The following is a 26,855-nucleotide window of genomic DNA, read 5'->3' as shown; positions in this document are numbered from 1 at the left end:
TGAACCCACTTTTTAGGTGTTTTTCTACCAAGCAGCACTGAAATGCTCTTTACAACCTCCATCACCCTCTGCTTCTCTTCTTAGCAAGGTGGAGTCTCGTTTTAAAAGCAAGAGAGTCCAAAAAATGAGCACAAGAAACCCAAAAAGGAAGCAAGCAGGAGAGAAATTTGATACAGCTGTATGGAGCAAACGTATTTTTAACTAATTTTCCCCAAGATACGTGATTTAAGGGGGAAGGGGTGGCAGGGACTACCCACCACCTCCCCTCAGTTAAAAAAAGACAACTCTGAAATTGCACCTCCCCGCTACAGCAGCTCTCCAGTTGTAACCAGAGATGTAGCTCCACCAGCACCCTTCCAACAAAGCAAACTTTAACCGTTCAATATAATTTGAACAACCTGCTCAACTGTGGTGGCACCTTGAACATTGGCTTTGAGAGGAGCACATCCCTGAGGACGAGAGCCCAGCAGAGCCTCATGGAAGATGCTGATGGAGAGCAAGAGCCAACTATCTGGTTTGTGGTTATCCAGGTGCAGACAGAGGGGCCTGAAGGCAAATGGAAAGTTCCTCCTTACCTGCTCCAATCTGCAGCTAAGCACCATTCTCTTCGCCTCCTGTCCTAAAATACTCTGAGCTGCTGCTGTGCATTATTAAAATGCTGCCATGTTTTATCCCAGAGATGTCCACCCTCTCACTGGAGACACACTTAATCTGCTGGCTGTAAAGCACTTTGCGATTTAAAAAAAGAAAAGAAAAAAAGAAAAAAAGAAGAAGAGCATGTGCATAAGATGCTTTTGGTCATAAAATACTTATAGCTTTAATACAGCAAGTGGAAAGAGATGGCTTAGAAATTAAAAAGGTGGCCATGGGGTATGAAAGCTGGTTGGATGTGCCCGTTGGGTACTGGACTAGGAGCTGGTGGGGTGGCTCGCCCTAGGCCACAACAGCACGCTCATACTCACTTTGCTTAATTCCTTCCCCAAAGATTTATTGAAAATTCAGACCGCAGCACACACAATTACACTTGTATGTGGAAAGCAGGGCTTTATGGCAAACACTGTGCCCAAGTCACTTTTTTTGTTTTTTTTGGCATACGATGCATTGAAAACAGGCTTGGGGACCTCCGGGACAAACCCATCCCCTCCCCAAACCTATTTGGTTTTGCAATTAAAACACTGGGACAGATGAATAAAAACTGAGAGTAACTACTGCCCATCAAGTAAAAAACCAAAAAAACAGTGAAACATCACCAAGTACATTTTGGTCCTGCTTCCTACCTGTGCTGTCACCAGGGAAGGGGTCGTTCCGTGATTTTTTTAATTTTAAAAACAGGTTGAAAAGTTAAGTGGATTTAAGCAAAATAAGCCCCTGCCGTGTGCTGCCTGCTCCCTTGAAACCTGGTTTGTGGCACCATGGAGAAAGGGGTTTTACTACAGGTTTCTTATAATAATAAAATTTGTCTTAAAGCTACTCTTGTGCCTCCTCCATGGCCAGTGAAGAGGCTGTTTGCCATGGCTCCATTTGCTGCAGCAAAATGCTGTTAAACCTGTTAACTTGCTCCATCCAGGTGAGGTTCCAGGCAGGTGTCCATGGCAGCTTTGCTCTCCTAGTCAAAGGAGCAAGGACTTCTCCAAATACATGATGGGTTTTTTGAGGAGGCTACATGGAACAAGAGCACTGCTGTTTTCTGTTGAATACAGAAAGTACTTAAAAAAATAAAGTAGAATGAGAGGGTTGCATCCATCCACAGGTGAAGAGGGTCACTTTGTGTCATTGGTCTCTGATTTGATTTTAGTCTGTAAAAATACTCTTGTCTGGTCATCCACATTCATTCATGATATAAAGGAGTAAAAAATAAATATATATATAAAATATGGTTTATTTGTACAGTTACACTTGCAAGGCAATCAATCCTCCACTGGCTGGGCCCTTCTATCTCCAGATGCTCTGTCTGGTTGATACCACTGTAAGACAAGACAAAAACAACCTGAGCAACCTCATCATGGCAGGTGAGTGGTTGTGAAAAAAAAAGGGAATTGGAAACAGGACATATGCAAGTGCAAAGCCTGGGATGGAAGATGACGATGCAGATGCTGCAGCATCTGGTGAGATGCGGATGGATGTTTTGGGCTGTGAGAAGGATGGCAGTAGGGTTTTGCTGAGGGGATGGTGTCCTAGGTGGGAAGGGGATGCAGGCAGTATTGCTACACTGGGCAGGGACATCACAGCTTACTTTTGGTGCACCTGAAAACATGGTGCAAGATGCAAAAAGGGTTGCGGGAAGTGGAAAAGGTTTTTGGGTGAACCAGGCCCCAAGCTCTCTTCCCACACCTCAAGTGGATGAACTGCAAGACAGGGCCTGGGGGAACAAAGCCCTTCTGACTGTGAGAATCAGGTGCATGACCACTTAAGAAGCCTGAACATACATAAGTCTATGGGACCTGGTGAGATGCATCCCAGAGTCCTGAGGGAACTGGCTGATGTAGTTGCCAAGCCACTCTCCATGACATTTAGTCACGGCACTCAGGTGAAGCCTCTGATGACTGGAAAAAGGGAAACATCACGCCCATTTTTAAAAAGGGTAGAAGGAGGACCCTGGGAACTACTGACCTGTCAGCCTTACCTCTGTGCCTGGGAAGATCATGAAACAGATCCTCCTAGAAGCTATGTTAAGGCACATGATGAACAGGAGGTGATTCAGGACAGCCAGCATGGCTTCACCAAAGGCAAGTCCTGGCTGACCAACATAGTGGCTTTCTATAATGGAGTAACTACATCAGTGGACAAAGGAGGGGCTATGGATACTGTCTATCTGGAATTCTATAAAACCTTGACACAGTCAGCCACAACATCCTTCTCTCTAAATTGGAGAGAGACGGATTTGATAAGCAGACTTTTCAGTGGATGAGGATCTGGCTGGATGGTCACATCCAGAGAGTAGTGACCAATGGCACAATGTTTGGATGGACACAGGTAACAAGTGGTGTCCCTCAGGGGTACACTGGGACGAGTACTGTTGAATATCTTAATCATGACAGACAATGGGATTGAGTGCACATTCAGCAAGTTTGCAGATGACCTCTGGCTGAGTGGTTCAGTTGACATGACTGAGGAAAAAGGATGCCATCCAGAGGGACCTGGACAAGCTGGAGAAGTGGGCTCATGTGAACCTCATGAGGTTCATAAGGTCAAGTGCAAGGTCCTGCACCTGGGTGAGGGTAACCCCCCAGTATAAATACAGGTTGGAGGATGAAGGGATTGAGAGCAGCCCTGTGGAGAAGGACTTGGAAGTACTGGTGGATGAGACTGGACATGACCCAGCAACGTGAGCTTACAGCCCAGAAAGCCAAATCATATCTTGGGCTGCATCGAAAGGAGCGTGGCCAGCAGGTCAAGGGAGGTGATTCTGCCCCTCTACTCTGCTCTGGTGAGACCCCACCTGCATTACAGCATCCAGCTCTGGAGCCCTCAGCACAGGGAAGACATGGACTTGTTGGAGAGGGTCTAGAGGAGGGACATGAAAATTATCAGAGTGCTGGAATAGCTCTCCTGTGAGCACAGGCTGAGAGAGTTGGGGTTGTTCAGCCTGTAGAAGAGAAGGCTCTGTGGAGATCTTATTGCAGCCTTTCAGTACTTAATAAGAATGGGGACAGACATTTTAGAAAGGTGTGTTATGAAAGGACAAGGGGTAACATTTTTAAACCAAAGGATGGGAGATTCAGGCTAGACATGAGGAATAATTTTTTTTACAATGAGGGTGGTGAAATACTGGGAGAGGTTGCCCAAAGAGGTGGTAGATGCCTCATCCCTGGAAACATTCAAGGCCAGGCTGGATGGGGGTCTGAGCAACCTGATCTAGTTGAAGATGTCCCTGCTCATAGCAGGGGGGTTGGACCAGATGATCTTTGAAGGTCCCTTCAAACCCAAACTATTCTATGATTCTATGGAGAATAAGTGACTCCTGTGAAAGATGGGAGCCAAATACTCCCCATCTTAACCTTAGCAAGATCTTAGCCCCAGGGGATGTGGGGCCACAGGAGAGATGAGTGGCATGCTCCCCAGCTCCCAGCAGGGTGGAGAGCCAGACTGCCAGCATGCGAGCCCTTGTCAGCAGAGTGGAGGCTGCCAGGGTGTAAGATTTGCTCTTTCTAATGGCATCTATGAACAGCTCCGGCCTCCTGCTTCCAGCACACGTTTGCTCTCTTCACCCCATTTTGGGCAGCAAAAGCCTCTCCCCTCTTCCCATGCATCCTCCCCATCCCAGCTTGCACTCCTGAGGCCTGCTGGGACGTACGCACCCTCGGGGTTCAGGCTGGACACCAGGGGCTCCGGCAGAGTCCTGGGATGGCCGATGAGCTGCTTGCTGCTGGCTCGGGGAGGCGAGTCAGTGCTGGTGGTGAGAGGAAAACCTACAGGATAGGAAAAAACACCTGGTACAGGCCAGGCTCGTGCCTCCTGTGCTCACTGGGCACAGCCAATACAGTGCTGCAGGGCAGCCCCATCATCCTCTCAGTGCTCCGGAAGAGAAACAACGGGGTCCTTGTTGTCCCCCATCCCCTTCCACGAGAGCCTCCCACCACATCCTCTCACCCCTTCAAGAATACAGATATGGCCCCAGGCACCACACTTGCCCTTCCCACACGAAACACAAAGATGCTGACTCTCGGACGCCTGCTTTTTTCTGCTGCCTCTGTAGTGGCATGAAGCAATGCTGCAAGGGAAAGCTCCCCACAGCTGCCCCAGCCACAAAAGCAGCAACACAGGATTCAACCCCTGAGCATGGCTATGAGCAGTCCTGTGGCTTCAACAGGGAAGATGAGGGAGGAGCCTTAAGGCTGGCAAACCTCAGAGACCCCGTGGGGTGGTGAGTGACCACCACGCCAGCACTGAAACCTCATCCTGCTGCCTAACCTCAGTAGTCAGGCCAGAACTGGCTAGCTTTGGGGCCAAACCCCTTGGCTAGGGGAGGCAGTGAGTGGGCAGGGGTCCCGCGGAGCAGCCCCCGCGGCCGAGCCAGCGGCAGCATGCTGACCTCCGTTTTTCCGGCAGGCTGGCAGCTCGCGCGGGCTCGGCTCCGGCTGGGCGTCCTCCTCGGACCTGGCCTGCAGGACGGTCACCGTGGCCCCCGTCTGCTGAATAAACTGCTGCAAATTACACTGCCTCAGCTCCTTATTTAACTCCTCCAGCTCTTGGGTCTGGGCCTGCAAAACACACACCAAGCGGGGAGACAGGGTGAGCTGCATGTTCCCCCCATGCTCCAAAATCAGCTGGTAGACATCCTCCAGGGCTCCTCCCCTAGCTGAGGCTCACTCTGCCAGAGTTGGCAGAGGGGACCTCGGGGGTACCACAGCTTAGCTGCCCCTCTACGAGGGCCTGCGGGAAGCGGGGTGCCCAGGGGCCAGGGATGAGGAAGGCCTTGTTTTGGGAACAGATCTGCTTTGCTCTGTCTCCACAAGAGGGCGCAAGCGGTCACCACATGTTGGCCGCCACCCGAGATGCTGGATGCAAACGAGATGCTCAAAACGAGATGCTGCAAGCATGGCCACCGTGGGGAAGGGCAGCTACCACTGCCTGGCTGGGCAAAAGCTTCTCCCTTCTGCTCCACTGAAGGGGACCCGGTGGGTGTAGGGCAGGCATCACACAGTGCCTGGACACCCTGATGCTGGAGACTGGGACAGGCAAGGCGGGGGCATTGTGGCTCAGCTCCACGGCTGCCATCAATACACCGCACAGCCTCCTGCCATGAGCTTGAGCCCCTGTACAGCTTGCATGATCAAAGGCTTCATGCACAGGCACCATGGGGACCTACGCTACTCACCTCCATGACTCCTTTATCCAAGATGACATTTACCCACCCACCAACCCTTCATAGGCACCATTTGCTCAGCAACATCACCGATTCTGGAGTGGGGCAATGCTGTGCTCCCCATGTACCAGCCAGCAGGAGACCCTGCCCAGACGCAATTTGCACAGAGAGCGATGGGTGTGGGACTCTGCACTGTCTGGGTAAGACAGGTGGTATCCCCCTGAAAGTGGCCACTGCTGCTGAGCTATCTCCATGCACCCAGCCTCAGGCTCACTGGCCAGGTGGGGCAGGACCAACCCCATTCAACCCATTAGCCTCATGCCACTAGAAACTGGTCCCATCCACACCTGAAGGTCCCACCACCACACGGGGCTTTTCAACCCCATCTTATCTACCTGTAGATTCCTTTCGGCTTCCTCTAGGGCTTTCTCCACGCTGGCCAGGTTGCTCTCCAGCTGGGTGCCTTGCTTGACCTTGGCCTCCAGGTCTCTCTTCATCTTGGCAGCCATGTCCTCCAGCTCTGTGGGGCTGGGTACAGGAGTCTCCTTCCCCCTCTTGGCCCTCTCAGCCATCTCCCACTGGATCTCCTCCTGCAGGGCTTCGGTTTGGGCACTCAGCTCGTAGATCCTCTGGGTGTACTCCTCCAGGCTGGCCCGCAGGCTCCTAACCCGCTCCTGCCGCTCCCGCTCACACTCCTTCTCCAGCCAGAGCTCACTCTGCCAAAACTCCTCCTCGCCCAGCTCTGTCTCATTTCTCCGCACCAGGTGCTCCAGATAGAGGATCTCATCCTCCTGGCCAGCAAACCGGCCACACTCCCAGAGCCGTAGGTCCGTCTCCAGAGTGACACCATGGGCCTCCAAGGAATGCAGTTGCTCCTGCTGCCACAGCACCCTCCTAAACAGTTCCTCCTTGGAGGGCTGGATGACTCCACGGCCTTCCAAGTCCATCCCTTCCTGCACTTGGTGTCTCCAGCGGCTCATGGCAAATGGATCACTGGAGCCTGTAGGACCCAAGCTGAAGGTCATGGATTTTTTTGGCTCCCGGGAACGGGATGCATCCGTGCTGGCAGGTCTGGGCTTGATGGGCAAGCTGGCCCGGATGAACGTCCTCTCAGGAGCTTGGGGAGCACCCTCTGAGGAGGGTCGCTCGGCCACACTAGGGCCCGTCCGCCGCAGGACAAACTGCACATCACTGGCATACTGCCCACACTTGGCCAGGGACTCCAAGGGGCACTCCAGCGGCAGCAGCTGACGCTCCTTCTCCCGCAGCTTCTGCACCAGCACATAGCGGCCTGTCTGACCTGCCAGAAGGAGGTAAGCACCTCAGATGGGGAAAGCCATGGCCAGCAGTGATGTGCCAAGGCTGCTGTGCCACAGGCAGTGGCTGGTGACATCCCCACCACCCTGGAGTAGGACCCATACCCACCCAAAGGTCTCTTCTTCCCAGGAAGCACCTGCAGATGGGGCATCCCCTCAGCAGATGCCTCCACCCACAAAGGGCATACCCCCAGCAGGTGGGGATGGCTCACCGATAGCCCGTGCCAAGGCAATGACCACTTCTTGGCAGGTGGTTTGTTCTGAGACGCCGCAGACGACCCTCTGGATTCCATCCACCCAGACCTTCAGCTCCATCCCCCTGGCTACCAGGCCTCAGGCACACTGGTTCATTGCAGGACAGGCTGCCTGAGGGGAGAAAAGAAATCAGGTTTTCATCTCAAGACACTAACAAGGAATACAAGATGCTTTAGGAATGGCATCATCACATCATCTTTAATGCCAGCATCCTGTAATGCCTAGCCCAAGCAATGACCCACTGCCACTGTCCACCCATCTCTGCATCTCCACCTGCACATAGATTGCATTTTTTGTTGATATTATTAAAACAATGACGTTCATCTAAAAAAACCAAACAAAAACAAACCCCCCAAAAAAACACCAAAAAACCCCAACACAACCGAAAAAATCGAAACAAACCAACCAAACACCCAAGATTTTATCTTTTGCTGTAGTCTGGGCAGCAGGTCCAAATAAATCTTCCCATAGCAGAAATGGTTTGTGTGCCTACGTGGTGCCCAGAAGATGCCCAGGTTATTTCTGCCAGGAGCGCAGACTTTTAGTAGGTTTGCTGGACTTTCACTGTGATTTATCTGACAATTTGGCAGCACGGCACCACGGGATTTTCCAGACAATATTGGAAAAGGCGGAGAATCTGCCAGCTGCCCACACTCACAACGGGATATTGAAAGAAGGTGCAGATAATGCACATTTTAATCTATTTACCTCCATCTCACTTCACCAGAGAGGGATTAAGAAATTAAAATAAAGCCCCTTTCTGTACAAAAACGTGACCAAAGGTGGGGTTTGGGAGGGGGAGCCAGGCACAAATGCCCGCAGCGAAGCCTGGGCTCCCCAGGGATGCTATGTGCAACACCAGGGCCCAGTCTGGCTCACACATGGCAGTTACTTCTCCTGTCTTAAAATAAAACCTGTTAGTTCAGTTGCACCCAACTCCTGCCTCTTCTAGCAGCTCAACAACAATAAAATTGAGCACAAGCTGTAAAGAACTCAAATATTTGAGCTTATAGTGTTTTCAAACACTGTGCAAAGAAAGATGTATCTTTTTTCCCCCAGTATGCCACTGTTTTTTCTAGCATCAGGCTTGTCTGAAAGCTCCTGATAGAAGAATGTATATAGGAAATTTCCAGGCCCTTGGTCCAGAGGATCCCAAACTACTTTCCCAACTAATGCAGCTGGTCAGTCTCTATCCGTCAGCTCCAGCTCTCCCAAGTTTGCAGCTGGGCTGCGAGAAAGTTTGATCTTGGGTTAAACATCACTTCTTGCTTACTTTTTGCTGCCTGCTTGAGTAATCAAAGCAGGGGTTTAAAGGTTCCTGCCTCCAGCAATGAGGGGATTTTAATCATGGTGCCAGAAAGGCAAGGAGAAATCGGGGAAGATACAGTTCAGTAAGGCTGTTCCCCATGAGTGCTGGGTCCCATCAGTACCACCCTCCTTCCCACCTCAGAAATGTGGGCACAGAGTAGCTGCCACAAATACTTTGATGCTGGCTCATGTTTGCCTTGGCTGGGCAGCTGGGGAAACCAGGTGGGGGTGAAGGGCACCTTGGGCTCAGCCGATCTCTCTGTGAGTGCAAAACCACTAAAATTTGCAAGGTGTAGCCCAATTTAATTTCAAGGCTGGGGTTTGGTACTGCTTCCCCCACCCTGTGCACTCAAGGCTGCAACCGGCCCGGCGCAGAGCAAAGTCCAGGTGCTGCTGTGGCACCACCCAGCTCGGACCGAAGCCACTGACCTGCCCCCTTACACCTCCCCCCCCCCGCCCTGCACTCTAACGCCAAATTTGGGATGGCAACGCATCCTGGGGAGCATTGCCAAGGACCCAGCTGGCATCGAACCGGGCTAGCATTGAACCCAGCTTCCCCTGCCCTGACCCTGCAGGGAGGCTGGGGGCCTAAAAATAAATTAGAAAAAATAACCTAACTGGTTGAGTCACGCCACACAGTCTCACTCTGATGAAAAAAATCCAGTGGTTGCCAAATGCTGGGTGCAGGAACAGAATGGCTGCGGCCACACCAGTCCTAGGCACCTGTTTGGGCACTAATCTCCAGCCCCGCCTCCACTGGGCACTCCGGCAATCATTTACCAGCAGCCAGCACACAGCACATCACTGCCAAAAACTGTGAGTGGTGGTGGCCAGCTTTTCTTCTGGTTTGGGGCAACCCCCCCTAAAAAGCAGCCAGTGCATTCCTCTCCACTGCATCTCTGTCACATCTTCCAGCACCCCAAAATCCCATCACTGTTATTATTATTTCCTTAAATCTTTGCAAGTGCAGGTGTCCCTGTTAACTGACCACTCACTGTAACTGCTTGGGTTTTTGGGGGTCACCATCCCCAGCTTGCTGCCAGATACAGGATATTTTCTGCTCCCTTGCAACGGGGTGGTAAATAGGGCTGGGGGTTGCTCTTTCCTCTGCCTACCCTCCCCATTCCTTCCCAAAGCAGAATCAGACCACCACAAACTACACGTGGCATCTTACCGACTATATCCCACCATGGCAGCCTCACCCTGCTTCAAAAAAAACCAAACAAACAAACAAAAAAAACACCCACCAGGCAATAAACCCCAAAATGTCCACCTTGCCTCCAGCATCACCTCTGCTGTTGCACCTCCCAGCTCTTTACCATCACTGCTAAAAAAAATCAGCAGCTGAGGGGCAGTCTCATTGCACCACTTGCAAATATGACCCCCCTTTCCCCAAGCTTCACTGCCCACCCCCTGCTTTAATTAGTAGGTGCATCTGTTACATCACCAGGTAGTAAAAAAAGGCCTTTTTTGGGGGGAAGAAGTACCTCTCAGCAGGAGGCCAGTTTCCACCTGCCTCTGTTTATATTTGTCCTAAGTGGTCACTTTGATCATGAACCAGAAGTGCAGGCAGCTGTCAGGCCCTGCCAACTTGCCAACTGCCCCAAGAACAGCACAGGGAAGTGAGCAAGTGGCTGTGGGCACCACGATGTGTGACGGCTGCTCCCATTTTATTTTTATTTCCCTCTCTCCACTATGGGTTTCTAAATCGTTTTTATTGGAAGCAGATTATTAACAGAGTGACTAATTTTCTGCTCTCTTCCCCATGTGATGAGTCCTAAAACTGAGGGTATGGATGACTCATACAATGACTTCAACAAATATCCTAACAAGTTGGAATTTCAAATGCTGACACACACACAAAACCAGAAAAAAAAAAAAAACAAAAACAAACCACAACCAAACAAAAAACACACAAAAAAAACCCAAACCATCATAAAAAAAACAAACAACACCAACCAACCAAACAAAAAAAAAAAAACAAAAAAACCAAACAAAAAAAAAAAATCAAAAAAACCCCACTAAACCCCCCAAACCTAAAAATGAACAACCTCAGATCTTGCAGCTTTATTTTGTTTCCTGGCACTGCCATCTCCCAGCCTCCCCAAAGCCGAATGGCTAAAGGAAGAGGAGATGAAGGAGCATTTCTGCATGTGAGGGAGGACATACATTTTGCACAGCTCCTGCAAACTGCCATCTTGATAGCTGCCAGGACTTGCAAGGGTTCAGTGATCTCCTTGGACCTGAAATAACACACATCCAGCCAAGAAAACTGGCCAGCCACCCTCCTTGCAGAGGGGAGGGTCACCACTGATTTGCAGGGACAGCTCTGGTGCTCCCCACAGGGGCTTCTAAAAGCCGAGACAGCACCTTCCAGCCAAGGACTGCAAACACTTTACCTGTGCTTTTCTCCCATATTTTGCCACACACACACAAAAAAAATGGTAGGAAAATAACCAACAATTTTGCACCTAACATCAAGGCCAGCTGCAACCCAAATCCCGCTGCATCCCAAACCCCTCTATTTAACAAGCTCTTAGCAAGTACCATCTGGGACAAGCATGAAAGTTTTGATGTAAGCATCATGCCAGTGCTGAGGTTTCACCCATTTGGGGGGTTTTTGCTCTCTTCTCTTACTATGGCCGCTCCCTGCAGAGAGCTGGGTATGGGGCTGGGCAGACAGGAGAGCAAAGGCACAGGGAGAACTTCTCAGCAAGCCTAATTAAAACTGCAAAAAGTCAGAAGACTAGCCTTTTGAGTCAGGGTTTGGGCTGGAGGTAAGGTTATAAAAACACATTTTTATCGAATTATGAATTTGTACTTGCGAAGAAGGACCAAGGTGTTCATGGGGACCAGTGGCTCCGCATCCCTTTGGATGCATTCTAGGCAGATGCTGGTGTGCTCTTGATCATTTTATTCCTGCTTTGAACCCAACTCTCTTGCTCCTCCCCAGTGCTGGGGGAGGATGCTCATCACAGGTGCATGCAGACACACAAGTTGAAAAAAGGCCAACACACGAGTAAAGAGCAAGCAGCGAAGGGAGGTAAGGAGTGGCCCTGTGCCACCATGTGACATGCCAGAGTGCTGTGACTCAGTGCTCCAGATCAGCTGCTGCAGTGACACATCCAGAAGCTATTTAGTATTTCCGGAGGTCCCGCCCTGCCAGAAGCACTGGCCCCAACTCCTGAGCACCAAAGGGAAGAGATGGTACTTGCCCACATGCTGAAACCCTTTGGTGGAACAGAAGCCTCCCCATTACTCAGGTATGGAGAGGTGACCCAACATGGAGGAGATCCACAGAGAACTGAAGCCACCTGATGGAGCTCATCCCCTCCTGTTGGAGGGGACTGCGTGTGGTCCAGCCCATCGACAGTGTACTCCTGCCTCAGGTCCTTCTTTTGGAGAAGCCCCACTTGTCCTTGGCTGAGGTGTTGCAGGGGTAGAGCAGCCCTGCTGGGTTTTCCATCCCATGTCCATCCCAGGCCAGAAGCTGATGCTGCAGTCAAAGGTTGAGGCTGTAGCGAAGGGTTAATGTCACTGACAGGTCCAATGCTTGGCAGAGACTAGCCATGGCAAGGGTTGAAGCTCCCAGTCTTGCAGTTCCCACACTGGGTGGAAATGATCACGCACAGCTCTGAATGAGCTGTCCATGCAGCAGACTCTGGCAACCATCAATGGCCACTGCCACCACAGCAGGGAGCACGAGGCAAGGCCCTGCCTGCAGCCATGTGGTGCAGGACCTTTCCACAGTGCCGTGATTAACCTGAGGATGCTGGCCCTGGGATCCTGAAAAGACACCATCTCCTGGCCCCGTGCAAAGCAGCCAAGAGGACCACCCACCAAAGAGGTCATTGTCCTCTCCTGCAGTGTGGGGGCAGGACACAAGCACAGGGCTCCAGCCCAATGCAGCAAATGAGTTACTTCATCCCAGCACAAAGAGCTAACAGGGGTTAAACAGGCTCAAGAGGTGACAAACTAGTCTTACCAGAGTGGTCACAGCCCAGGGAGGCAGCTCTTCATCCTTCTGCCATCACAGGGAGGGTGTGCAGGTGTTACTCACCCCCCCAAACCTATTGAAGCCACCAGCTCTTATGCAAGGCAGCCGCAAGCACCCAAGAGCAAGAAAACAGCAAATATAGGGCTCTAATTTACACCCCAGTGGCTTATTTAGGGGTGGCCATAATAGTCTGCCACCAATCATGCCCTGTCCAGCTCCCTGCTCTGCCATAGCATGCCTGACAGCAAACTCCAAAAATTAGCAAATTACTGAAATCAGTAATTTCAAAACTGCATGAAGGGTTTGTGGACTCTGCTTTTCTCTCCTCCTTCCACTGGAGAAACCCCAGCTGGGGACAGGGAAAACCACTGCAAACATACCCTGAAGGTGCAGCTTTACCAGAAACGTGCAGACGGATCCCAGCCCACATGCACCCCGGGCTCTGTTGCACTTTGATAGCAAGTGGCTTCTGCTGGTGGCATCTTATGATGCATGATGTACACCTGGCATCTGAAGAAGTCTATGTTTCAAAGGCTTTTTGCACCCAAAGGAGATTGAAGGGCCAAGACCAGAAAAGCTAAGTTCCATGGCACTTGCATTGCTCAAGAGATGAAGCATCACTTGTCCTGAAGCCACAGATCACCACCTAAGTCCCCTGGCACCCCAAAGGGCATGTGTCCCACACAGTAGGATCTTGCAGGAATTGCCCAAAGAGATGGATTTCTGGAGAGCCATAAGCACCACATCAGCACCTCCCCATTAAGAGCACAACAGAGGCTTGGACATTTTCTGCTCCACTTCCTCCCCAAAATTACAGACGCATGCTAACATGCTTGGGGTGTACTGGTGAGGCTGGATGCTGCTGAACAAGGCAGGAAAAGCCAGGGACAAATCCTGCCGAGGGCTGTAACAGGGATCCATCAGGTCTCAGGGTGACAGCCTTCAACAGGGATTTAGGGGAGGGAGGCTCACGTCCTGGCGGATACGGAAGAGCTCACCCCATCCCAGCTCCACCTATGGGGATTTCTCTCACCATTTCTTTCACCCAAGTTTTTGGTCTGCTACAGCACTGGACCCACACAAAGCTTTCAAAAACAGCACTGGGACAAAGCTGCGGAACATTTTTTCCCCTCTCAAACAAGCCAAGATTTGTGGCCATGGCAAGCTATCATTCAGAGCCATGTTGAAACATCAAGGATTATGGGTAGTGACAATGTTTCAGGGGTCTTTACTAGACACTCCAACCTGCAGATGAACAACCAACCAAAAGCTCATTATAAATTAAAAGTGCGCCCCCCCCCCCCCCCCCCCCCCGCACACACTCATGTTACAGCATTTCAGCCTGGAAGTGATGGATCATGTTCACCTTAATGCATCGTATTTCTCCCTTGCAGCACTAATGGTTACTGTCCACAGGGGCAGAAGAGATGGCAAGGCTGGCATAAAGATGAAGGTTTGCAAGGGAAACATTAGTTAGCAGCACCTGCTATTGCTGTAACCATTGCCATCAATCCCAGATGCATAGGTGAAGTGCAACTTCTTTAAAGCAGCTGAGAATAATTTCATAGTTTCTTCTCAAGGGGGTGAAGCAAAACCAGCAACAATGTGTAGATAAGAGGGGAAAGAGGAAAGGCTCTTGCACTACAACTCTCCTTTTTCTCTTGAGCAATTTAACTCGCCCAGATGGCAAGCCCAGGAGAGGCTGGGGAAGTATTTTCGTGTCCAGCTCCCAGCACAGGGGAAAGGCTGGGTCTCCTTGAAATCTAGTCTGGCCAAAATCAGCCTTGAGGATTAGGTGTTGGACTTGAAAACCCTTCAGGGTTGAGTCCATCCCCCATTTTTTTCCGTAAACTGTTGCCTTTATTTTAAAACACATTTATTTGGTGCTTGCTCTTTGGCTGTCATGGCACTGCTGTACAGCTGCAAGCCCCAGCACAGCATCACCAGGATGCCCAAATGCCTGTTTGTTTTCAGGGGGTGACTCACAATCCAGCTCTTAAAAGCCAAGCTCTGAGTGGTGTTTGGCAGATCATCTGCACAGCAACACAACCTCGGCACGCATCTGCTAGCAGGTCCAGCATCTCTGCTGTATTCGTCTTCCGCAGCGGTCACCAGTGAAAGCATGATGCAATTTGTGAATATTCCTCCATTGTTACACGCAGCCCATTCCTCAAGTCAGAAAACAGCTTATATTTCTCATCACACGGGACGCAAGAGGAATGCTGCAAATCCGGAGACGCAAAAGCCAGTTCAAGCCTTTGAAATACTCTGAAGTACCCGAAGTACCTGCTTTCTCTTCCACAGCCAAAGAGAAGGAAAAGTGTTTCAATTTCCTCCAGATTTCCAATTTACACCCCCTCCAAGGTCAAGACCAAAACAACGAAAACCCAACCAACAAGCTACTTCTTTCAATGCCTCCAGAAGATCCAGAAATAACCCTCAAAGTGCAGCTTCTTCATAACGCTCACCCAGTGCAGCCCAGAGGACAAGATGCACTTTGGCCATCCACAAAGCAAGGGGAGACAGGCACTGACCTGCTGTCTTCCCTGTCTCATTTCAAAGTGATCAAGGATGTAATTTTCATACGATTACAGAAAAAAAATCAGGCTCCTCTGAGTAGGACCAAGGACATGAAGAAGCCAAATGAACTACATATATTCTCCCCCAACCTGCCTTCCAGCCTCCTTCAGAAGAGCCATCATCAGCTACCAGCAATCCTCTTTCCACTCCAACTCTCATCCTAGGGGAGACAGTAATTAACAAATGCAAAACTGGGGATAAACCTTCTAGATTTTATTTTCTGTTTCCAGAATAACTCGCAGTTTCTGATTCTGCTTTGGAAAGTGGCGATGTGCCAAGGATGCACTGCTGAGTCCCATAGGAGAGGATGCACTGATGAATATGCAGGCGCATGCTGCCACATACCTTTATTTATAACTTCGTAGGATTAGAAAGGCCTTTAATGACCATTTGCCAAGAGCTGAAATGGCTCCATTCTTTCTCTCACACACACAGCGATGCAGAGTCAAACAAGTCACCCAGAATTAATCCAGGCTGAAACTTTTGATAAAACACTTGGGTATTTTAGAAGTCTCTGCTTTCACACTACCTGACACATGATTAATTAGGTGGAGGTGCTATCAATCCCTGCCTGAATCCATCCAGAGATAATAAGCTCTTTAAAGCACTAAAACGGATGCACATCTCTGGAGAGGCACCTCAATCCCCCATCTGGCAACAAAATGCAAAGGGCCATCCATCGGGTGTACAAGTCACCATCCTTCAGCAAGCAATAAAGATCATGGCTGCATAACCAACTTCAGTCCCCAAAACATCCTTGCTGGGTGGTGGTGAACCTTTGGCTGAAGGGATTTCAATGCCAGCAAAGGGCTTCATCTCTCCCTCCAGAGATAGGTGTCCTCCTTCCAAACGCTGGGGCTGGCACTTGGTGATACCTGAAGGACCAAGATGTGATGGGAACCAGTGCCAGGGACTGTGCTAGCCCTCCCACCTGCATGGAGAGGGAGTTGCAATAACAAAAATCTTGGGTTTTCAGCAGCATTTAGGAGCTTAATCCTCACACAACTCATGCTCACCTAGGATCATATTGAGGAAACTCCACCTTTTGAACCTTCTACCTCAACTTCTTTATACTCCCTAGGAGGTCATTAAAAAGCCAAATGAATTCAGAGAGGAGAGCACCAAGTCCAACATCGCAATCTAAGCAATCCTCAAACTGTGTTAGAACACTCAAAAAGTTACTTGAGGCAAAGTAGACTGGAGGAACAACTAGTCTTTGGCATGCAGCATCTCAAAGATGCAAAGCGATATTGTTTCTAGTGGATCAACTCCTGTATCCCAGGGATATTTCCCTGCCTGAGTGGGAGAGCAAATGTCCTTTCACAACATAAGGTGTTGAGTTGTAAGATTCTTAAAAGACTAGAAAGAGCAATGAAAAAGGACTTAAAAACAAACAAACAAACAAAAAAACAACCAAAAAACTCCACCACAACATACAGCAACAATTTCCGCAGTACAAATCCCTGTGCAGATACAGCTTTTTCCCCACTGATGGTGGGGCAGGTGAGAACCCCTTGGACCAGGTATGACGTGGTATAACCTGGTCCCTGGGCTGGGTTAGCCCTGGGAAAGCCTCGCAATGCCACCCCTTTATGATGGGACCTCAAGGACTCGATGAGATGCTCTGAGAAAGCCCCATTCCAGAGAAATCAGGGTAGTGAGAAGGAGGAGAGATATCCTCAGAGCAAACCTGGGAAACACCTGATTTTCTACAGGCACAAACCATTAAGCAAAAGACCTGGGTGTATTGGTCAAGAGCCCAAGCAAAAGACCTGGGTGTATTGGTCAAGAGCCCAAGGAGACCACCAGCTGCTTTCTGACAATTTATCAAGCTCATGTTGTCCCTCAGAGAAGCAGGGGAAGTCATGTAGCAGGAACCAGCCAGCACTGATCACGACATGCAAAGAGGATAAAATCCCATTGCCTGGCCCACTCAGCCTTCCCACTGCAAGTACATTTGGCTCTTTGCAGAAAGGAGCACTGCCACCTCCAAACATTGCCAGAACTTGGAAAAGAAAATAAATAAAACTCAGCAAGTGAAAATAGCAACCACAAAGCCTTCAAAATAATAATAAAAACAATCCATCTTTATTCTCACCTTTATTCTCTGTGCTGTTCATCCAACCTGCTGCACACCACCATCCATCACAGGCTAGCATGCAGAGGCAGAGACCAGCTCCTTGCTGCACACTTGTGTCTCCCAAGAAAAACAATATTCCCAGCAGGAATCATCAAACCAGCAAGAACGCTAAAAAATGCCCTCCCTGCAATCCCTCACTACACAACACTAGCTGAGTGCTCTCACCCTTGCCAATGGCTTCTCCAGGTTGGCAGGAAAAACAGGGAGCAAAGGGGAGGTTGTTGCTCACTGGGCTTCTCTGCTGATTCAGCCGCTTTGCTATAGGGTGCTTTTCCTATAGGTGCCTCCAAAGTCCCTGTGAATGGGAGCACAGTGCTAGGTTTAACATGGAGAATGCTGGACCCCAAAATGCTGTGAGAGCACTGTAGCATCCCATCACCAGTCTTCCTGGTACACATGAGGCATTTGGGGAAGTCTGAGCATGTGGCTCCTAAGACCAAGAGCTCCAGCAGGTCCTGCACTGCAGCAGAGGAAACTTTTCCAAATTCAGGCAGTGCTCAACTGCCCCAAAGTTTCCAGCTCAGGGCTGACCCACCCATGTCTTTAGGTAAGAAGTTGCCTCCCCCCCCTTTTCTTTTTTTGAAGCAACGAGTTATTCTACATGGCTAGCCTGGGGCAACTGGAAGCACCCCAGCCCTCAAGAAAGTGCTGAATGCAGTCCACAAAAAGCCAGATAACCAGCTGCTTTTAAAAGCTCATGAACTTGGCATCTGAAAAATGGCAGGACATCAAATTGTTAGCAATCATTTACAATAATAGGATTTTGTTAAAAACATGCTGTGAAGACACGCTTATGCCTTGATTTGACTACACAGGTTTACAAGGGCACAGACAAGTTGGGACAGATCAAGGAACATCCCTTAATAGGATACTTTTAAAAAACAACACATGAACACAGAGCTAATACTTAAAACATATCTCATGACTTTAAACTCAGGCACAGAGCAACCCATCATCAAGCAGCACCTGGACTTCTTCCTAGCTCACCACAGCACCTGACATCACACAACTTGAGGAAATATCCTGCTACGAAGCCTTGGCATGCACATCATGGCTCCCAGGCAGGTAGGATCAACCCCTCCTCTGGATGTGGTCCCAAAGCATCATCCCCCCCAACACATACAGCAGAACATGGGCTTGGGTCACTTCCAAGACACCACTGGAAGTTTTTCCCGTAGCAGAAGACACAAACAGGGCAGGGTAGAAAGATGTTGAAAAACAGAGATTAGATGATCCAGGGGGGGCACAAGCAGATGCATTGAAGCAACACTTCTCTGCAACACATGGCTTCAGTGAAGACAAGCCGTGACACAAGTCTCCACTCCAGACACAGACAACACACGTTGCCAGAGCAGACCAGCTCCCAGCCACCTTCCTCTTACATCCAGTCCCCAAAATACAGGGTGTTTCAAAAAGATGGATCCAATTTCAAAGCAATAGTGATTTCAAACTGGGTCTGTCCTTTTGAAACACTCTGTACTTCAGCACAGAAGCTCCTCTGTTTGCCTTGGTGCAGTAAATCCCTGTATCTTCAGCAATTACATCACATTACCTTTTTTCATCAAGTTGCATTTCAAAGAGCAGGGAACAGAGCACCCTGGGATGACTCAGAACAGCTGTCAGTGCATTGCTTCGGCCAGCTGCTGCCCACTGCCAAAAGGTTTGGTCAAGCCTGGCAAGCTCCCTAGCACGCTTGCTGGGGCCTGTGGGTATCCAAAGCTACCAAGTGCCTGACCACAGCCGTAACTCACTTTTCTTAAGCATAAGAAAAAAAAAAAAAATCAAAATAAATCAGACTTTGTTCTTAAGTTGTTTTGTTATCTCAGTGTCAGGCTGTTGCTCAGGTGCACCCCCCCTCCCCACCCCGCTTCAAGCCCTTGGCAGAGCTTACTCCCATATCTCTCATATTCATTTGCAAAGAGTATTATTTTTTAAAGCAACTGGCATGCCCTTGCTAGGAAATTTCAGAGCGCAGGACCCTTGGACCCACAGCGCTCAATGCTTTGAAGTGCACTGCAAGCTCCTTGGCCTCACAACTTTCTATGAAAAGGTAGAAGAAAGGCTTTAGGAAGATGTATGCACTCTGGAGGGCTTCTTGATTTCCGTGCTATTTCTTTCAAGAGGGAGCGGGGAAACTAGCAAAGCTATGCGGAGAGGGAGGCCAGGCGCCTGCTCAGGCTCTCCCAGAAGATAACCAGGGTGCAGGAGGATTCCTGGCATTCCAACAGCACCAGCAGAAGGTAAGAGCATGTCCCCTTCCCCACAGCCCCTTCTGGAGCAGACACCACTGGCACTGCTCACTACGGAAAGCGGGCGGCATTCAGATATGCTTCCTGCTCATAACCACTACAGATACAGCATGCGCACACAGGCATTTTTCCTTCTTCTTCCCAAGAAGAGCTGCAATTCTTGCTGCATGAGGAGTGCAACCCCACACAACTACCCTTCAATGGGAGTAGCTGGGTACATGCAGCACCACTGCCCCATCTCAGGCAGATCCAGCGTCCCACCATCGGACAGCTGAGCTCTGGCGTTCCTGCTGCCACACATTCCTGGGACCCAGCACCTGCCTGGCAAGTCTCAGCAAAGCACTGAGCCAGGGCCTGCAAGCATGCCATTAGCACCGGTATCCCTGGGAGCCAGCCCTGGCTTATTGCGAGGAGCAGCCAAAACTCCTGTCTTGCCTCTTCAGACCATTTCTCACCTGTTTCCACCTGTCTCTTCCCAATTTCTCCTGTAACCAGCCATCCCAAGAGGAGTGCCACAGGCTGTGCTGGAGTCAGCTGCTCTGTTTGAACAAGGAGTGCGTGGCCATGACCCCTCCCTCCATGCAATACCACCCCAAAACCTGCATTTGTTTTTTTAACCTGCAACTGGGTTTTTAATGTGCAATAAAGAAGTGCTGTTGCAGGGCAGGCTAAAAAACAGGGAGAGGAGTTTGTGCTCCCACCTGCAGCGGGCCACAAGTGGAGTTACAAAACAACCTGCTGGCATAGTTCACAGAAGGCATCGGAAGCATGCAGCAAGGAGCCAGGCTCTTGTCGAGGAATTTAACCCCTCTCTTCAGGAAGCCAGAGATGACTTTGAAGGGAGGAGGGACAGCTTTGCCCTGTGGGTACAGACCACCCAGTGAGGCCTCTGGAATGGGTAGCTGAGACTCATGTCACCTCAGCTGCTCCTCCAGTGTGGGCTCTGGACAGCATTTTCAGTGCAAAGTGGGACTGCAATGCTGCTCCTTCAGGCAGAGCTTGGGTGGGTCATGCTGGTGATAGGTGTTGCTAGGGTGCCCCAGGCAGCTGGGAGGCAAAGCCTGACCAACCAGGACACAACCAGCACAGCACCAGGCAGGTGGCAAAGGGGCTCAAGGTCTCACCAGTGCCAAAAGTCACTCCCAGTCATCCTGCCTGGGCTCTCATTAAGGCATCTGGAGTTTCTGCAGGCATTCTGCCCCCAAGTCACCTCCTCACCGTTCCTGCCTCACTCCGCACACCCGGGAGGGTCGTTACACTGTGCAGCCCCAAAATAGTGGGATCATCCCCCGCTGACGGTGTGCCCTGCCAGGCCGACAAGGCGCCGACTGTCCCGGGGGCGGCTCGCGCCTGGGAGACCCGGGGCCAGCGGCCACCACGCCGCCGCAGCAGCAGCAGCAGCAGCAGCAGCCACCCTCCCCGAGGGTGCCGGCCCAGCTGCAGGCAGGGCCGCGCCGCACCCCGCTGCTGCAAAGCGCCGGCGGCCTCTCGCCAAGAGGCCCGGCCTGGCCCCACTGCCCCGGTGCGCACTCACCTGTCGCCGACTCGGCCACAGCAGCACAACTCCGGCTCCTCCCGCCAACGGCAACCGCTCCGGCCCGATCCCACCGCCCCGCTCAGCAGCGCGGAGCCCCGGCGACCTGCAGCCCCCGCCCCGCCCCCTCCCAGCGCCCCGCCCCCCGCCGCCCCGCCCCCGCGCCAGGTGAGCCCCGCCCCCCGCGCTTCAGCTCTTACAGACTGTTGGGTAGCGTGTGGTGCCGGGTTTTGTTGGTTTGGTGGGGGATTTTTGGCTTTTGTTGTTGTTATTTTCCTCAAATTATCATTTTTTAAAAGAAGTTTAAAAAAATTCTTATTCTTTTTAAAAAAAATCTTAAATTATTTTCAAAAAAAGTTCAAAAATGCTCCTTTAAAAAAAAAAAGCTTTAAATTCTCCTTATTTTTTTTAAGATCTCTTAAAATCTTGTTTGTTCCCCAAAAGTCTTAAGTTCTCCTTTAATTTTTTAAAAAGTTCTTAATTTTTTTTTTTTTTTTTAAAAGTCTTAAATTGTTATCGTGGTTTTTTAACAAAGTCTTAAATTCTCCCTTTTTAAAACTAAACCAAGCAAAACTTCACTGTCCTTCTCTATCACCAGCTCACAGCACTGCAGGGGCCATGTGAATGGGCTCATTCCTGGCTAGAAGCACTCAGCCTTACCTAAAAGCCTCTGCCCCATCCACAGGTCCCCAGGTCAGATGAAGGAAACAACGCTTTTTGGAGAGGAAGAGCTTGGCTTGGCCTAGGAGGTGGGCACAGGCCCCACACCCTCCAGCTGGCTGGGGGTTTCAAACACCTTTCAAACACACAGAGAGGCAACGGGAGGGAGACAGGTTTAGCCAGTTTGGGAAGAAGCAGGTGCCTGCTGCCACACTGGAGGCTTTGGAAACTGCTCATCTCCTCCCCTCACATGCTTTTTCCATCCTACCTCCCAAAAACCCCATCTGAAAGCTCCCCACGCCGTGCATGCTGACACCCTTCCTCTGTGGCGTGCCAAGCAAGGAAGATGGCTGTGGTGGCATCAGCCTCAGTGCCCCATCCTGGCAGTCTTCATCAGCGAGGGTGCTCCAGCCATGCCCATGCTGGTGCAATCCCAGTGCCAAGCATCTCCTGAAGTAGGGCGTGGGGACAGTTAACTTTATTTTTCTTTATCCAGAAATTTTTGTGAAATGTCCTACTGCTCATGAGAAAGGGTAACCCACCCACCCATCAGGCTGAGGTGGCTGCTCTAAAATGGATCTCAGTGCTGCTGCTCCATCATGAAATGTCTGTTCATTTTTACTTACAGTCAGAAAAACCTCCATCTCGTGTGGACTATGTCAGGTTTACAACATCCTGAACTACTCACTTCTCCGCATCTGGGCTGCTGGATTAGGAGGTGATGCAACACACTCATATGCAGCTATCACTCAGCAGCTTTAATTGGGCTTTCAAATGAAGTTTTCTGTTGTTCTGACGTATTTCTCATAATTGTGATCTCCTAAAATCAGATATTACATCTGGCACTCTGTAACATGGCCAATGCCTTGGAGACTTTACAGCACAGGAGGAACAAAGATCTGTACAAGAAAACAACAAAAGCAGTTCTCAGGAGATATGTATCTTATTTACTAGCTTGGATATTCTTCTGAGATCCTAATCAGACATGAACTCAACAGAGGTTCATTTGTCGCTAGTGAGGACAGTTGTCTTTCTTTTAATAAAAAGATTTTGAGTGTTTAATCTTTCTACCCTAAGCAGCTTGTAAAAAGAATGGAAATATACTTCTAAATCTGTACCTGCACATCTGCATGATCCCCCACCCTACAAAGAGTTCTCCATGACTTCCATCAACTGAGATGGATGAGAGTGTCCAGAGGACAGGCTCCTACTGGTGACCTCTTCCAGACTGGCTGCTGATGGACCACCTCTTCCAACCCTTGCAGCGTCTCAGCTCACCTCCAGATTTACTCCCAAAGCTCAGAAGCTCCTGAGGCCACCTTCTGGAACTGACCCAGCAGCAGTGACAGAGATGATTTCTGGGTTTGTGCTCACTGGTCCTTCACTGGGTTTTCTAAAGGTGCATGTTAAAGATTTGAAAATGGTATGCTTGTTGTACACTGAGCAGCCAAGCTGCTTTTGGGAGGAGAGTGGAGCTACCTCAGCATCTTGAGCTGTTGAATTATAACCAAGCAGGTCCTGTGGTCTTACCAGCAGCCTCCCTATTGCAGTTGAGATAGTTGTAACAAGAAGACTCCTTGCTCAGAGGCCTGTTTGGATACGGAACATGTTTGCACAAAAATCCCCTCATGAGTACAAATGTACCATGTACTAGCAGCAGCTCATAATTTCGTGACCAGTCACAGCCTCTGTTAACAGAGCACTTCTCCACTGAGACAACCACCCAAGCAAGATCAAGCACAGCAGTATTAGTCCGTGCTGCAATGTGGCACTGCATGGTCACCATGGGTGATGAAAGGAAAATGGGTATTTGACACCAGAATCTGCAGAGCTGTTGGGTTTTGGTTTTCTGCTAAAAGCTAAAACACTCTGAGCTGTTGTTGTGAGGGCAGACTAGGGGAAAGTTTCTTTTCCAGGTCCATCTCCAAAAGGAAAGAATGAGAAGTCAGATTTTCAGAGCTGTCCCACATCCACTGGTCTCTACAGGAGCTGGATGTGGTCAGCATCATGGCTAACAAACCTTCTTGTTGGCCTGAGGGTCATCTGTTATTTCACCATCTCCCACCAGACACTTCCAGAGGCAGGAGCTACAGTCCCCTTCCTCCTGGGGGACAAGGGCTGCATGGTCCCCATGGTGCTTTCCTTTCTTTCTCCCTTTGCCATGAAGTCCTTGATACCTTGGGAATGTGCTTCCAGACCCTGCGAACCTCAGGAAATTTGTCAGTCACCATCCTTTCCTGACACAGCTGTGATGTTTCATGTGCCACACAGAAATTATGCAGCACATCCCTTGCCTGGCTCAGCATACAGAAGGGCATGTTTCCCCAGAAGACAAGCTTCCCTCTGAAATAAAGACAATCACCCCCAAAATTCTGGCATTTCCAGGGAAGCCTCAGCACCAAGAGAGAAAAGGGGTCAGTACCATACAGTATATTGACTTTCTCTTCCAGCAGACTTCCTGACCTCAAGAGCTGTAATTCAAATACAGAAGTGAGGACCTATTGTGTATATCTACATAAGTATATATAAAAAATACATATAAATAAGAGATATAATTCCAGAGATATAAATATCAATAAAAGATACAGTTTTTTATACATATACACAGGAGTACTGCCTTCTGTTGCTCAGCATATACTTGCAGCAGGGTTGGGAAGTGTCAGTTGACCATTACAGCACTCTTAGGACTTTGGGAAAGTTTGGATGGTGTGAAGTTTTTCCAGGTTTCTTTAGAAGGTTTTGAACACATCATTTTTTCTCTGGCAAGGGTTTTATTATGCAACTATACACCATTTTGCTAAGAAACAGAAGATGCTGCCTGGAGTGTAACAAAAGGACTTGCCTGAAAGAATTTTATCCTCTGTTTCTAGGACAACAAGAGGCATGAGAAAGAAAAGATGCTGCAGCATCACAGGAAAGCCAAATCAGGGCTCAGTACCGCAGAGCCACTGCAGCTGACAGTACCCTGCCATTCCCACCCACAGCCCTACTTAGGTTAGGGCTTGCAGGAAGGAGACATTTTGATCTGGTGGCCTGTCATTCTCCTTCAAGGGCAGGCCTTCTGACCTCTGAAACATGCTATATTTCCTGTCCTCCTTCTTTGTTCAATGAAGTATTTATTCTGCTTCTGCAGCAAGCCTGCAGAAGTTGCTGAACACTTGTGTCCTATGGCTACAATAGGAATGGGGATGCTCAACAGCGTCCTGTAGGACTGCAGTCCTAGACAGTAAACTTTTTGGCCACATTTTCCTTCTTATGTATTTTGATTGCACCTCATAGGTACACAGCACTTTTCTGAAAACATTAACGATAGCTGCAGTGTCTACGTGTGCCCATCTGCTTTCTACTCCTGTGGTAGTGGGAGCTGTGAATGGAGATGACCTGCAAAGGGTCTCCTGAAAAGTAGTGTCCAGAAAACTCATGGTGCAAAGGAACGGGCCAAGTGGAAGGTCAACACTGTAAAAATCCACAATGAGGTCAAAGGTAGAAATCTCAGGTCCCTACATCCTCCAGAAACTTGTGTTGCCTGTTCTTTGCTAGAACAGCTCTTGCAAAAGGTCCAAACCAGTAAAATCTACCTTTGAAATGGAAGTGAATAACTCAAAATGTAGAGCAGGTCTCTCACTCACACCTTTTGCAATAAAAAGTAGAAAAAATGTGATGTAATTATGTTGGAGGTCCTGGATCCCCAGGGGAAGGTATGGGTGGGTCATTACAGCTTTACCATCTTTCCCCAGTTCAACAGCAAGTTGAGACATGCAACACCAGGAACAGGGGAAGAAGAAACAGCCAAAACAATGGTGAAGAGCAAAAATGCATGGGAGAAATAGAAAGGGGAAAGGGCATCAGAGAAGAGAAAGGATGCTCAGGGAACATTCTGCAAGCTTTTATTTCCCATCCAGGTGCTGGGTAGGATTCTCAAGATCTGCCTTTCACCTAGGAAATAGCGCCATTAATTGCGGCTGTTGAGTATGGAAATGCAACAGCTCTTCACCACTCTGCTGCTGGGGGAGCCTGTGACCTGAGCTATCCGGATTTCCCAAGCATTTAGTGTGTGGTCATGCTAATTTAGTTCAGGTTTTTCAAAGCCTTTTTCAAAGTCCTCTCCTTCCCAGGGGCATTGAAAGTTTTGACCTCCTGACCCTCCCTTTTACTAAGTGGTTCAAAACCAGCATTGAAGCTGTTAAAGATTTTCTTTATGCCTCAGTGATTGTCTGATGGGGGACCAAGCTGGTGTTTATCTAGGCTTGACTTCTCTTCTTTGGGCCCAAAGATGTCTCTTTCTTGTGGTGCTACAGGCAGGGTAATGCTGGAAAACTCCCTGCCTTGTCTTTCACTCCTTTCTTGTGTGCAAACGCACTGGTACCCATTACTAATCCATTCCCCACCAGGAGCTGGGGTTGCCAGCACTGTTCACATCTGTCCATCAAGCTGCAGAGTCATTTACATTTAATCCACTGTGACTTGTCTATGGAACACGACCTTACTCCCACTCTGATGCTAGCATCCCTTTGCCTTCTAAAAGTCAACTGTTAGTTTTGAAAACAAGCAAACAAACAAACAACAAACCTTCCAATAGGCTTCCATTGGCCTTGCATGGACCTTGGGTGTCTCATCCTCCTCTCTGCTGCCACTGCTCATTATTTTCAGAGGACATCCCCCCCTTAATTTACATCTTTGTCATATACCGCAGTCATGGTGCCAGACTTCCTCTTCCTCAAAGGCCAAGATCCATTAAAACACTTGAGCACAGGTTTAACTTCAAGCATCTTGTTTTGGGACGGCACTATGTGTCTCACATCCCCGAGCTGAGAGGAGGGACATGGATGGCCTGATTTTTCACTGTTGCATCCTGTTTCTCATAGCAGCGCAATTTCCAAGCCAGGACAGGGGTTGGAACCTTCTGCTTTGCACAAGATCCACCATTCTGGTGCTAGAGCATTAGATTAGGATGCAAAATGAGGTGTGAAGAGGGAGGAGAAGAAAAGTTTCTGAACTGACAGTCCTTAG

The 26,855-nt window shown here is 49.5% G+C and overlaps 1 protein-coding gene across 2 annotated transcripts; it reads right to left on the bottom strand.

Annotated features, from left to right (window-relative positions):
• Positions 1-1,861: 1,861 nt before the first annotated feature.
• On the bottom strand, positions 1,862-21,325 carry RASSF7 (Ras association domain family member 7). Of its 2 annotated transcripts, XM_065065060.1 has the most exons (6): positions 21,186-21,322; positions 7,335-7,488; positions 6,202-7,106; positions 5,033-5,201; positions 4,299-4,409; positions 1,862-1,964 (listed from the first exon to the last, which is right to left on the bottom strand). In XM_065065060.1, the coding sequence occupies exons 2-6, from the start codon at positions 7,435-7,437 to the stop codon at positions 1,933-1,935; spliced, it is 1,320 nt and encodes a 439-aa protein (XP_064921132.1). In that variant the 5' UTR covers positions 7,438-7,488; positions 21,186-21,322; the 3' UTR covers positions 1,862-1,932. The 2 variants fall into 2 exon arrangements, with proteins under 2 accessions (XP_064921132.1, XP_064921133.1); XM_065065061.1 differs by lacking the exon at positions 5,033-5,201 and having other exon boundaries at positions 21,186-21,325.
• Between the last annotated feature and the right edge of the window lie 5,530 nt (positions 21,326-26,855).

Source organism: Columba livia, chromosome 5 (assembly GCF_036013475.1).
Source record: "Columba livia isolate bColLiv1 breed racing homer chromosome 5, bColLiv1.pat.W.v2, whole genome shotgun sequence".
NCBI lineage: Eukaryota > Metazoa > Chordata > Aves > Columbiformes > Columbidae > Columba > Columba livia.
This window is presented reverse-complemented; position numbering and strand designations above follow the sequence as displayed.